Here is a 14661-nt window from a genome sequence, read left to right as displayed (position 1 = left end):
AACCAGTCTTAGGAATTGCCTCTACCCACACCTCTGCAAGAATGAAATGAATATTCCCATATCATTCAGATTGTAATATTGGCATGAGATAGCCAAATAATTTTGTGAAACACCAAATAGGTTGGTGTTTCTTAACCTTTCCTTTCCCCCACCTCCTGCCTGCACTACTGGAGAACATGGTACACTCACATGAGCATCTGCATGGCTAAGAGTGGTAGTTGGTATATGCTTGAAGAACTCCTTCGATGAATGTGACCAATCATACCAGCCCTCCTCTAAGTCCTAATTGAGATCACAAAGTTATGTAAAGGTTTTGATGTGTTTTCTTGAATAGCAGTTTTTCACCTTAGAAATGACCATAAATAAAAAGTACAATTCACCTTATGCCTAGGTCACAGCCCAGAAAAAAAGTAAACCTAGGTCATATAAAACTATCAGTCTAATTTTCTCTTCTGTACAATCTTTCTTTGAATTCAGTGGTACAAGTGACCCTCCAAATTACACATAGCTTATTTACTAATTCTTGAATGATGTATTCAGAAAGGTATTAATAAAATATTTTATGATTTTTCTAAGGCAATCAATCTCTTGGCAAATCAATATATGTTCTGTGAAATGGAAAATATTCATTACCTTGGGAAAATCATATTCAAGATTTTAGTCTATTAGCTCTGGAGTTTGGAACTGCTTGCTCTCTCTTCTTTTGTTGTTACATTAAAATTTTCCAAGGTCTACAAAAACTATTTTCAATATTCTGGGCCCTACTTTAAAACAGTATTGTTAAAAAAGTAGCATATTACTCCTTTGATTTTGTCACAGGAAAAACAAATTATATCATCCTTCTTCTCCCTGCTCTTTGACCTGTTTGGTGGTGGTATTAAGTCTGGTCTGTTAATGAAAGTATTACTCTGAGATCAGTTGTGAAACTGTCTAAATCAAGACAAAATAAATGCATAACTATGAATTGAGCATGTATAACAAAGCCCTGAAAATAAAACAAAGTCTTGGTTACTGGAGTTTTATTATTAAAAAAAAAAACCCCAGAAACCAAATGATAATATTTTTTAAAAAATTTACTTTAAAAGAAATTACCAAAATATTTCCTTGCCTTTCAACTGCTGACCAGCTTTACCACAATTCCCTTAAATCCCCAACTATTGGGACTCTCCATTCTATCATTTTAGTGAAGATTACTGTCAGTTTGGTTGGTTGGTTGGTTGATACCTTTGCCTATGCACAATATTACCAGGTGCCTGGTCTAAAGAAAATCCACTATGGTGTGATTAGACAAAACTGGATTGGAAAGCAATAATAATCCCTAGTAATTAACTTTATCTTTATTTGCATTTGTGGAAATATTTTTGTGCATTTCATTTCATGAGAACTGAGGATCAGGCATGATTTTTAATGTAATTTCTTAATCCAATAAATCACACTTTCCTAAATCCTTATAAATATCTGTACCTTGAATGGGAATATGATATATGGATATGTGAGTATCTCATCTTACTTTAGAGACATGGTTCATGATCTTAGTTTAGGTTCCTTTCATTCCTGAAGCAATGACCATTTAATAAAAATCAATTTAAGGCTATTTACAAGTGAATACAGCTACATAATTGAGGAATTTCTATGGAATAAATACATATTAATTTCTTTGTCTTTCAATAAAAACCCTATTTATGTAATTTGAAATTTCCAGAAGAAAAAAAATTAAATGTCTTATTTCATTGATAATTACTTCATTCTTTTTTAAAGATTCTATCACATAAAATATAATCAAAAGTCCAACTTGTATGATCACAAAAGAGAAGGGACATATTTATGAATCCAGGGAACAAAGTTTGACACCCTTGTGTAAACACCAGGAAAGTTCGGTCTTCCACATCCATGTCCCCAGCTAACTATACCAGTCAAAATCCATCTTCCATCACTTTTTCTTCGACAAGATAAAGGTCCACCAGAATCTCCCTATACAAGAAGACAATGTCAGTATGAAGTACAGTTACTCTGTCACTAATTTATCTATTGGATTGCCTTCAAAATGCCCATTCTGATGGATTTTGTTTGGCTAATTACTATGCAATCTGGGGAAATCTCAAGAAATAATGTGAAATTCCTAATATCATAATTGTAAAATCATTCTTCCTAAAATCATAAGACTGCATTTACCAAAGAAACTTGATTCATTAGAGGAAGAATAAAATTAGAATATTCTTGGAGGGCAAACAACTCTCACACACACAAAGAACATACCTCAAATAGTAATAATCATAAGTGTTAGCATTGGGTTATTGCAAGCTGTGCACTAAGCACAGTGTGGGATTCCTTAGCCTTCACATAACCTCATAAGGCAGGGCTATCCTGGAAGGTCCTCTCTCCCTGGGCCATGCAACTTCAGCATTATGTTCATGGCCCGGAGGGAGGAAGATGAAGAGACCCTTCTAAATAGCCAAGTCCCAAGAAGCATCCTAAAGGGTTACTAACCAACAACTGTCACAGACAAATCTCCCTCACTTGAGAGTTCCTACTGATACCTCACCTCCACAAAGCAAAGTCACAAATCGCAAGTTTACACATAACTCCTACTGTATTTCTTCTTTACATTGTAATGTCTGGGTTTTGTTTTCCTCTTTGGGAGGATAGGTAAGCTGCATGTACTCAGAGGCAAAGATTTAAAAAGCCTTCCAAATTTGCCCCATGCCCCCACCCCCACATTTCTAAACTGAGCTAGGTAAATTCAGGCGAGTAGAGAAACTGGGATCTTTTTCATTGTTGCCATGCCAACTCTGCCAACTCTAATTTAACCTGTTAACCCTGGTGACTATGGGACAAGACTATGTGAATGATATACTTCAGAAAGCACCCAAAACTTAGTGATGGGCTAGCATTAGAGATATAAGTTTCAAATCCCAGCTTACTATGTGACCTTGGATAACTGGCTTACCCTCTCTTGCCCCCATTTCCTCTTCTATAAAATGGGAATGAAAAAAGGATTTGAATGAATGTACATAAGGAACTTAGCACAGGGCTTGTCACAATGCGGGAGCTCAGAAGATAGAAGTCACCGTATGAGTTTTGAGAGAGGCCGCCCAAGGTAGTGGAAAGCTGTGGAACAACTCTCACCGTGTTCCTCATCCTAAGTCATTTGTTCCTTTTATAGGGATCCTATGATAACTTCATATACTAAAATCTGAAGGAACCCCCCAATGTATTATGATCAGAAGGCCCAGAGGCATATACATGAGTGGACTCTCACCCCTCTCATCTCTTCCCTGTCCTCCAGCCTACATGTCAAAGGAGAAAGTGAGTAAAACCTTTGTTATTTCAGAAGATATATGGCTGCCACTAAAAAAGAAAAGGCAATATTCCTGTAACAGTGTGTGTGTGTGTGTGTGTGTGTGTGTGTGTGTGTGTGTTGACTGGGGTTATAATAAAACCATGGAGAATGACAAATGCTGACCTCATTTTCTAAATGTTGGAGAAAAATGCACAGGCACTAGTAAACAGATTCTATATAGATTTAATTTTTTAACCACATTTCTCTGATTTTAAATAATGGGTTTCAACTAATATCTAAGTGCAGGGAACCCCCAGGCCTAGTTATTTCCCAGTGCTGTCAAGATTAAATGTGCCTGCATTTGTGAAGAATAGACCAAGTCAGAGGAGGAAAAGGCAGGATGACTTACTCTGCACGCGTCTCTCTGGCCTGACATGGCGCCCGCGCAGAGCATGCGTGAAGTGATGACGCCATAGGTGGACACACACAGGGTTTGGTCCATGAGCTCCACCTCTGCTTGCTGCAGAACAGGGGAGCCTTTGTTATCTGGAAAACACATTGGAAATAGAAATCACAGTGATGACTTTACTTATTCAGGGCTTTATCAAACAATTTACTCACATTATCCTCTTTTATCCTGGTAGCAATTTGTTGAAGTAAAGTCTAATAAGGTCCCTATTTTGCTGGTGCAGAAATGGAGGTTTAAAAGTTAAACTCTCCACTGGCACACAACTAGAATTAACAGAGCAGGATTCCGACTCAAGGTCTGATTTGATCATCTGAGCACTGCACCAGATATTTGGCCATAAAGGAATGTGAGGCAGGAAATTATTACAAAATTCACTAGTCTAGGGGACTCCCAGGTAGAGAAGCATAACTGATGTATGGCATGGCTTGGAACTATAAAAACATAACCACTTGGATATAATCTTTTCACTTCCTTTTTTAATCTATCTGGTTCAGATGATTCAGAAAAATAACATGCACGCACATACTCATGTTTATGAAAACAATGCCTCATGATAAGTCAGTTGAGCAGAACCTTTCCTTTTGTGATATAAGATGAAATCATCAAAACTTTTGTAACAGGGAAACCCCCAGGAAAGGGGAGTTTCCAGGTTCCTTGCCCAACCGAAAGGAAGGGTGGAGATGGGCCAGGAGGAGAAGCTAGAAGAGACTGGAAGAGAAAGGAAGACTGGCAGAGGCACATGAAGCAGAGGGAAATGTGAAAAAGCTGTGCTTGCTTCTTGTCCTTGGATTTTACCAGGGATTTGGGTGACATGGAAAGAGACACTTGAAAAAGACAGATGTGGGTGAGAGACTGGTGGGGAGGCTGACAATGGTTGCCTTTATTCTTGCCTGACCCCTTCTGCTCCTTTCCTATGTGCCCACCAGAAGATGCCTTAGACCTGTGGCAAGATTGGGCCTCAATGGCCCTGCTTTGAGCTAACCCTGTTTGACTTGGCATTTACCTATAAGGGGGATGAGTAACTTTGGGTGCTTGATTTGGAAATCATATTCCTTTTCTTTCTCTCCTCTCTATTGCACACTAATTATTGTGCACTCTATGTATTAAAGTTCTTTTCCATTGGAGGTCTTATGCACTGGAGTATATTTGTCTTTATGCAGTGGCTGGAAGAGCAGGCAAGTACCCCTCATTCTGCCCTGTAACATTCTAACATAGTCAGATGTTCATGTAGGTAGTTGCCTTCCCTTGTCAGAACCCTGAGATCTCAGCAGACTCAAGCTGCTGGTGAATATTATAACTTTGATAACTAGATGAAGCCAGCAAGCTCTGGAGAAGCCACCCACTGTAAATTTTTAGAATGTCCAAGTGAGACAAGGGTAAGATCAAAATTACGGGGATCTTTCCTAAATCCTTGGACATGACTGAGCAATGAAGGAAAAGGAAGATATCCACAAAACTTTGGATTCTTCCCCTCACTATATATTTAGCATTGCCCATGAATCCTAGATCATGGAAAATCTTGGCAGGGCAAATGTAGCAGCTTTTCCACAATATGGTCTGACCTTGGTGCACATTGAAAGAGATGCCCCTTCTGGGTAGAAGACTTACAGAAAGGCATCCACTCTGGGTGGACTAATACCAGGCTGTTAGAATTTCCAGGCCTGAGATTACAGTCTGGGAGCTAAGGACAGGCTGCATCCCAGCTCTCACTCTCATTGTGTGGCCACTGCCCTGGGGCAGGACATACGTGCACAATCCTCTAGATAATTATCAATGAGTTGACATGGTAGGGTGTATGTGCCCACACAAGCAAGTGTGTGTGTGTGTGTGTGTGTGGTGTACCCTTTATAAAAATAAATCACTTTTTTGAATGAAAAGAACCTAAAACAAGGAGGAGATGCTCTTCTATAGCAGAAAGCCTAAAAAACCCCTACAGGAAGAGGGCAGGGAGAAAACAGCCAAGTGGGGGTGGGGAAAGAGAGCAAAAAGAACTATGGTGGAGGATTATGGGTTCTTTAGTAGTGGGAGAACTATGGCGACCACACCTGAGGGGAGAAATATATTGTGAAAAATTTATATATATATATATGTACATATATATAATGTATACGTATATGTGTATATACAAATACATATTTTATATGAAAAAAACCTAGCATTAGTCCACCCAGAGGGGATGTCTGATTTTGAAAAGAGTACATAGTATCTCTCCAGTCCTGCTTTACTCATAGACACCCCCCTGAGGAGGGTCCTGTTAGGCGAGAGCATCCTAAAACAGGATGATAACACTCTCCTCCATTCTACTGCTCAAAGCTGGCAGAGGCTCAATGAGATCATGCATACAATCCCTCTCCAGGAAGCCCAAAGCATGACATCAACACAAATGATACTCTGGAGGGGAAGGGAATAGCTGCCCATTCTAACACACACCTGTTTCATGCCTTCGCCCCCAACCAGTCACCCAGCACTTCTCCCCACTGCGCACTTTCTGGTTGGCAGGAGGAATGCATATCGGCTGAATGAGCTGTTTCAGGGTCTCAGGCCAGGCCACACTGAGTTGTAGCAAGGCAATGTCATAGTCAAAGGTCTGGCTGTTATAGTACTCGTGGACAACAATCCTTCTCAATGGGGAGACGAACTTAGAATTGCCCTGCACATACATCCCAAGATGCGCAGTCCACGGTGTGGGGTCTGACAGCCTGGTGAAAAAGGAGTGAAGCACAGAGTCAGGATGTGAAAGAACCCTACAGGTCACTCTACAGAGACGAGGCTAAGGAAAGACAGGCCTGACTTTTCACTCCCTACTGTCTTTGCTGACTCTGTCTACAACTTCTCTGAGCCCCCAGCTTGTGTCCTTAGTAAAACCAGACATGAAGTAAGGCAAAGTAAGGATGGCAAATGATATGTTCCAGAACATTCCCAACAATATCTTAAGATAATGCTGAAAATATTCTTGCCACTGGTTTTCATGAACCACACACAGATGAAGGCTATCAGTAACTGGAATAAATTTGTTACATTCTTCCTAGTTACACTGACCTTGGTATTTGATGGAGACTGACAGGGCCAGGAAGACTGTGGTCTGGGAATCCTTTTGCCAAATTCAAATGATACTTGGTATGAATACTAAGATAGACTCAAAACGTTATTTGTCAACAAGAATGTAATGAAATTCTTTCTTGCGAAATACCAGAGCCTTAAGATCACAGCTCTAATAGCTCAAGCGTGACCATTCACAGGCACCACTCCCTGTTAGTCCTTCCAGAATTCTCAACTTGACCCCTGGCCTTGCACTGAGTCCAAAGGTCTTGAAGTCTCCATGTGAAGTTTCCATTTCCACCTGCACAACAGCCTTGTTCTGGTGAGGTGAAGAGAATATGAAAGCTTTGGAGGAAAAATAAGGACAGAGGCCACAAAGTGTCACTACTAACCTGTTTAGCTGATATTTTGTGAATGACACTGGGGAGCCGGGGAGAGTTAAGGTTAACATATTACTCAGGGCTGTTTCACAGTATAAAAAGCTAATGATAAAATGGAAGCACTGCTATTTTAATCATTTATATAAATCCTATCATTTCCAGGAGAAGCAAATACTTTGAAGGCCTCTACTTTAAAATATTAATGATAAAAAGATAAATATTTGGAAGAGCATCTGTTCTTCCCATTAATAAAGGCAGCCAGAACCTTTCCAGGGCCAAATCTAATGGACTTTTCTGGGATTAGCCTCGAACTCTAAACAGGGATCCCCATACCCCAGTAATCCTCCAATGCCCACTCTTCTCCATATTATCCAAACATTTCATAGATTTATTTCCTCTGACTTGAAAGTCTTACCAAATTTTCTCAACCTAGTAAAAACTTTTCACCCTTGATGTTCTCTGTGTTTTTTTTTTTTTCCTATTATCAAAAAATGTTGAACACAATGTTTTCAAAAGGAAAAGAAAAGTCATTGATTGGATTGACTGAATGCCTGCAACAGGGAGGTTTTTCCTGCAACTCGAGGTCTGTGGTCAGTGTGTGCTACTTCCGGTAAGGATTGATGTGCCCTACCTGTTTCCATGGAAACAGTGAGCTGCAGAGAGAAGCCACTCCCTGGAGATGACTGAAGCTCCACAGTAGGCAGATCCCACAAAGTGGAGGCTGACTTGCCATGGCCACCCCCCCTCCTGGGTGTCAGTGCCCCCGATGATACGGATGAGGGTGGAGGAACTCCTGCTGCAGCCTTAAGGAGGAGAAAGTCACGTGATTTAAAGATGGATTTGGCAAAACACAGCAAAAACAATTCATAGACTTAGTGAAAAATATACTGGTTACCAGAGGAACGGGGGTGGGAGGAGGAGCCAGGGGAATGGCACAGGACATTTGATAGAGGGTGAATAAAGCATGTACACATGTCGAGGAATAAAAATGTGAGCCTAAAATTATAGAGATATGTAAACAATGGCCAAATTAAAAAATATAAATTAATTAAATGAATTTTAAAATAAAAGCATAGTTGGAAGAAAACCTGAAAATCAAGTTGTGTTTAGAGCTCAATTAAGAATTGACTAACTAGGGCCTCCCTGGTGGCGCAGCGATTGAGCGCTGGGTTGCGAAGCTGCCCACAGCCTCTGCAGCGCCGGTTCGAGCCCCGGCTGCCAGTGAGGGTCCCACATGGCTCGCAGACCTCTCCTGCTGCCCACTGCTCCCTTCAGCAGTGTACTTCATCGGTTTGCCTGTTCTGCTCCCCGCTCTGGCTCTGGTGAATTCTCTCACCCTCCCGCGCGCTTCTGACTGTACCCAGTGCGGGCGGGCGGGCGGGCGGGCGGGGGGGGGGGGGAGAGAGAGAAAGAAAGAAAGAAAGAAAGGAAGAATTGACTAACAAGATGAACAGTTGGAAACTTGCTGCTTATCTATAGACGAGATAATACATGGGTCTGTCTGAAAGCACCTCCTAAAGAGGTCTGGTCACAATAGTGACATGAGGGGAAGAGGGGACACTACAGACCCATCAGCTTATGGGGTTCGGGCTGTTGGACAGAGAGGAAAAGATAAATTCCAAATTCAACAGAATTAAGAGTTTTTGTAGTGATAATTTTAAAGAAAGCATTTAAGAGAGAATTTCTAAGTCCAAGCCAAATGATAATCTGTTTAAAAACTAATTATCAGAGCAATTATTTTCCAGGGTAAAGTTAAAAAGTATTGATAAGGATATATAATTAACATATTGCCACATGGTCAATTAGAGATCACATGTGGCAGATTACAGTTCTCAGGTCATGATTAAAGAGAGAAACAGCACTTGAGAGTGACCATAGTTCCAAAGTCATTTCTCACCCAGGTTTTTTTATTACAGAGCTCTCCTGATTAGAGCTATTAAAAAGTGAAAGTTCTCATTACAAATACCTCATCCGTTCATGCTTGTTAGCAAGAAAGAAAACAAAATCCACTCTGGAGATTTTATCTCTAAAAAATGATTTCAGGCTCAGTTCACTGATATTTTATCATTCCTCTCTGGGTCTTCGGCAACCTCTGCCAGGGTGGTTACAGCAAAAAGAGAATGAAAATTAAAAACTGACCAAGAGGGACTACAAAGACTCAGAAGGAGGCCATTTCTACTCACTGCAGTCTTCTTCATCGCTTCCATCTGAACAATCCACAGTCCCGTCACATTGTGCATTTTGTTTCCTGAAGCAAATCTCATTGCCACACTTAAAAGTTCTGTTGTTGCAGAGAATGCCTACAAATCAACAAAGAAGAAAGCTTTTCCTAGCCCAGCTGAATGAGTGACAATGAACTCTGCCAGGGATGGCTTAGCCATGGATGGTGTTTGCTGTCCGGGAACCATGGCGGAGGGAAATGAAGCCAGCCCGCAGCTCCATCCGTCACCTCAGCAGAGCCACTGGGAGGCAGGCAGGCAGCCACACCTGTTGGTATCAACCCCAAAGCCTCTCCTTTCTCCCACTATAGGTGAGATGAAAAGCCATATGGGTGACTTTAGACCATGACCTCGTCACTATTGTCTCATTCTCAAAGAAAATTTTTGAACAAAAATGACCATTACACTCAGTCTGCTTATACATTTAGGATAACAAATGCATAGACTGTGGATTAATGCACCTTGTTCACATCCCTGGTGGTGTGTGTTTTTGCTGTGGCTAGAGTAGACATGCCCCACTCCAGTCAGTGCCTGGCATGTCCCTTGTTATCAAGTCCTCAGTACCCCACAGTCTTAAGCAGAATTAAAAATAAGTGAAACATGAAAATATTCCAGTACACACACACACACACACACACACGGAGATGCACACACACACATACACACATCACTCCACTTGAGTTAGAGGAACCAATTGTCCTGTCCTGTCCAAGACTAGTTTCAGGACATGGGGTTTTCAAAACTAAAACTGGAAAAGACCTGGAAAAATTGAGTCAAGTGGATTGTTCTAACCCACAAAAGGAGTTTCAATTGCTTTGGGACAGTTTCATGGGAAAGGCAGCAGGATGCAAGGGCTCCATTCTCACTCTCAGTGCAGTTCTGCTCATCACTGCCATCCTCACAGTCTCTGAAGCCATCACAGACCAGAGGGCTTTGCTGTCTGAAGTTGCTGGCATTGCAGGCAGGTTTATGGGTCACTGGAATGAGAAGAGACAGGAAGCTTAGGAGCTTGACTTTAGCTGGATTCTCTGATGACCAGAAGTTCTCCCTAAAGTATAATATTTAAGATGATTTAAATAAGGGCCTCCCCGGTGGCCCAGCGGTTGAGCGCTGGGTTGTGAAGCTGCCCGCAGCCTCTGCAGCGCTGGTTCGATCCCCAGCTGCTCCCCAGCCACCGGAGGAGGGTCCTACATGTTGCGCAGACCTCTCCTGCCACCCGCTGCTCCCCTCAGCAGTGTACTTCGGTCCTTCTGCCTGCTCTGCTCCCCGCTCTGGCTCTGGTGAATTCTCTCACCCTCCCGCGCTTCTGACTGTACCCAGTGCTTGTATAAAATAAATAAATAAATCTTTAAAAAAAAAAAAGATGATTTAAATAAAATAGAAAGTGTGTTTTCCTCAAAACTGACATCTCTATGAGGCAAAGCACATGTTTAAACTTTGGTGTAATTTCTAATACCCTGAGTTTGTTAGACCTGATTTTTGCTTCTGTAGAAATGTGTTAAACTCTGGAGGGTTGTTTATTTATTTATTTTTAATATATTTTATTTTATATAAATCTAACATCATTTTTCATCTTTGTACAATGTATGCATTTTCATTTTGGTTATACTCCCCATACAATTACACCCCCACACACACTTATTTTGACTCTAGTTCTTCCTCTCCCTGCCCCATCCTCCTCCCCCCTGCCCCGTAGTGTCTCTGGTTTATAGTTGCTTGTTGATTTTGATTATTACTTAGTATTGATTAGTCTCTTTCCTGATCTCTTATTTGGGTTTTCTAAATTCCTGCTATGAGTGAGACCATCCTGTATTTTTCTTTTTCTTTCTAACTTATTTTGCTGAGTATGATCCCTTCTAGCTCCATCCATGTTGCTGCAAACTGCATGTGTTTATCTTTTTTGATTGCTGAGTAATATTCCATTGTGCATATGTACCACATCTTCTTGATCCAGTCATCTATTTTTGGGCATTTGGGTTGTTTCCATATCTTAGCTATTGTAAATAGTGGTGCTATGTGGTGCCCTTTGGAATTACTGTTTCTGTGTCATTTGGGCAAATACCGAGGAGTGGAATTGCTGAATCATATGGAAGCTCTATGTTTAGTAGGTCAAGAAATCTCCACACAGCTTGGAGAGTTGTTTATTTAATCAGAATTAAATAATATTTTTGAAAGAAACTAAAATTTGTAAGCTGTGATCTAAATTGAACTTGTCTACCTGTCTAAACAAAGTGGAATTGTCCTGAGGATGGGGATTTTGTCTCCCTCCTCACTGTATTTCTTATAGGTGTTCACGAAAGGTTTGTTGAATGAATTAATAAATGTGGGATCTTAGTGGACAACAGACTTGTAATCTATTTGCAAGGAAAATTCCCTTAAAAATGACTGTATCCTCAAGGAACATACCTCAACATCATAAATGCCGTATATGACAAGCCCATAGCCAATATCATTCTCAATGGTGAAAAGTCGAAAGCAATTCTATTAAGATCTTTTACAAAACAAGGATGTCCACCCTCACCACTGCTTTTCAATATAATACTGGGAGTCCTAGTGAGAAAATAAGAGAAGAGAAAGACATACAAGGAATCCAAATAGGGAAGGAAGAAGTAAAACTATCACTATTCACAGATGATATAATATACATAGAGAACTCCACAAACTCCACAGAAAAACTAATCAAACTAATCAATCAGTTCAGTAAAGTGGCAGGATACAAAATCAACACAGAAAAATCAGTAGCCTTCTTATACACAAAAATAACTCTAAAAAAGAAGAAATCAAGAATACTATCCCTTTTATTTTTGAAACCAAAAAAATCAAATACTTGGGAATAATCCTAACAAAAGAGATAAAGGACCTATACAAAGAAAATTATAAAACATTGTTGAAAGAAATAGAAGACACAAAGAAATGGGAAGACATTCCCTGCTCATGGATTGGAAGAATTAGCATTATCAAAATGGCCATCCTACCAAAAGCAATTTACAGATTCAATGCTATTCCAATAAAAATTTCAATGACATTCTTCAAAGAAATAGAACAAATATTGATTAAATTCATATGGAGCCACCAAAAACCCCAAATAGCCAAAGCTCTCCTGAAAAAAAAGAGAAGGGAATGGAGGTATCACACTCCCAGACTTCAAACTATACTACAAAGCCATAATCATCAAAACTGCATGGTATTGGAACAAGAACAGAAACATGGACCAATGGAACCAAATAGAAAATCCAGAAATAAACCCACAGATTTATGGTCAACTAATCTTTGACAAAGGAGCAAAGCCTATGCAATGGAGCAAAGAAAGTCTGTTCAATAAATGGTGCTGGGAAAACTGGGACACTACATGCAAAAGAATGAAGCTTGACTACTACCTCATACCATGCATAAAAACCAACTCAAAATGGATTAAAGAACTAGACATAAGACCTGAAACCATAAAATATATAGAAGGATATATAGGTGAAACACTACATGACATATACCTAAGTAACATCTTTAAAGACACATCACCCCAAGCAGTAATAGTGAAGGCAAAGATAAACAGCTGGGACTACATCAAATTAAAGAGTTTCTGCACATCCAAAGAGACAGTAACCAAAACAAAGAGACACCCCACTGATTGGGAGAAAATTTTTGCACACACCACTAATGATAAAGGACTGATCACAAAAATCTACAAAGAGCTGATGAGACTCAACAAAAACAAAGAAAATAATCCAGTCAAAAAATGGGCAGAAGAGCTAAAAAGAAACTTCTCCAAAGAGAAATGCAAATGGCCAACAGGCTTATGAAAAAATGTTCAACATCACTTGTCATCAGGGAAATGCAAATCAAAACTACCATGGGATACCATCTTACACTAGTGAGAATGGCACATATTAAAAAAAACTAGCAACAACAAATGTTGGCGAGGATGTGGAAAAAAAGGAACTCTCCTTCACTGTTGGTGGGAGTGAAAACTGGTTCAACTACTATGGAGATCTGTGTGGAGATTCCTCAATCTGCTAAAGATGGAGCTTCCATATGATCCAGCAATTCCACTCTGTGTACCCAAAGGACACAGAAACATTAATTCAAAAGGGCACCTGCACCCCTATGTTTATAGTGGCACTGTTTATAATAGCTAAGCTATGGAAACAACCCAAATGCCCAAAAATAGATGACTGGATCAAGAAGATGTGGTACATATACACCATGGAATATTACTCAGCAATCAAAAAAGATAAACTCATGCAATTTGCAGCAACATGGATGAAGCTAGAAGGGATCATGCTCAGCAAAATAACCTAGAAAGAAAAAGAAAAACAACGGATGGTCTCACTCATAGCAGGAATTTAGAGAATCTAAATAAGGAACCAGGAAAAAGACTAATTATAATAAAGTAAAAATCAAAATCAACAAACAACTATAAACCAGAGACACACTACAGGGACGGGGGGGAGGAAGAAAGGAGTAGGATCAAAACAAGGGGGGTAGAAATTGTATGGGGACTATAACCAAGATGAAAATGTATACATTGTGCAAAAATGAAAAATGATGTAAAAATATACAAAATAAAATTTAAAAAATGAAAATTAATAAATAAAAATAAAATGACTGTATCCTGCTTCCTGAATTAGGAAATGCCAGTGTAAACCTATCACAATTTTTCTTTTTTGGAATATTTTCATGAATTGCCTTTAGATCAGTGGTGAGTACAGCAGAATAGCAGGCCCTCAGAAGGCATGGATCTTTAGACATTTCTGATTTTGTGAAAAATTATCATTTTTGTTATCAGTCTTACTTTTCCAGAGGTGTCTCTTATGAGTTACAGGGTTAAGACATGGCTACCCTGAAATAGTTCTGACTTAAGTACAGAACTTAAGTTTCTGACTCCTAGAGAATAGCATTCAAAATGGCACAATAAGAAATAATGATCACCAAAAGCAGTCCTTATCATAAAGCAACAATAACCCCTTCTGTTTGGAGCATCATAGTAGGGAATAATAATTTTATTAAAAAACAACCTCAATCATTACATAATGATCAATATTTTCTTAAGAAATAGAAGGTCTTACCCTATGTTTTTTGCAACACTATTTGTAATAGATAAGATAGAGGGAAATAACCTAAGTGCTCATGGAGAGATGAATAAAGATGTGTATATAAACAATGGAACACCAGTCTGCCATAAAAATGAAATCTTGTTAAGTTGTAATCAGTTGTTTGTAGATCTTGGATATTAACCCCTTATTGAATGTATGATGTGCAATTATTTTCTCCCATTGG

The 14661-nt window shown here is 39.6% G+C and overlaps 1 protein-coding gene across 2 annotated transcripts in view; it reads right to left on the bottom strand.

Moving 5' to 3' along the window:
- Nucleotides 1-1800: 1800 nt before the first annotated feature.
- TMPRSS7 (transmembrane serine protease 7) overlaps nt 1801-14661 on the bottom strand; it is a gene marked incomplete at both ends in the record, with an annotated part of 36899 nt that continues 24038 nt past the window's right edge. For both annotated transcript variants that reach the window (XM_084231908.1, XM_084231909.1), the window contains 6 exons: nt 1801-1971; nt 3690-3826; nt 6180-6448; nt 7800-7971; nt 9352-9468; nt 10254-10364. In XM_084231908.1, coding sequence (XP_084088034.1) covers nt 1801-1971; nt 3690-3826; nt 6180-6448; nt 7800-7971; nt 9352-9468; nt 10254-10364 — 977 coding nt within the window. The remainder of the gene's footprint in view (nt 1972-3689; nt 3827-6179; nt 6449-7799; nt 7972-9351; nt 9469-10253; nt 10365-14661) is intronic.

Source organism: Talpa europaea (genome assembly GCF_964194135.1).
Source record: "Talpa europaea genome assembly, chromosome: 4".
NCBI classification, from domain to species: Eukaryota; Metazoa; Chordata; class Mammalia; order Eulipotyphla; family Talpidae; genus Talpa; species Talpa europaea.
The sequence above is the reverse complement of the archived record's forward strand: the minus strand, read 5'-3'. Positions and strand labels throughout refer to the sequence as shown.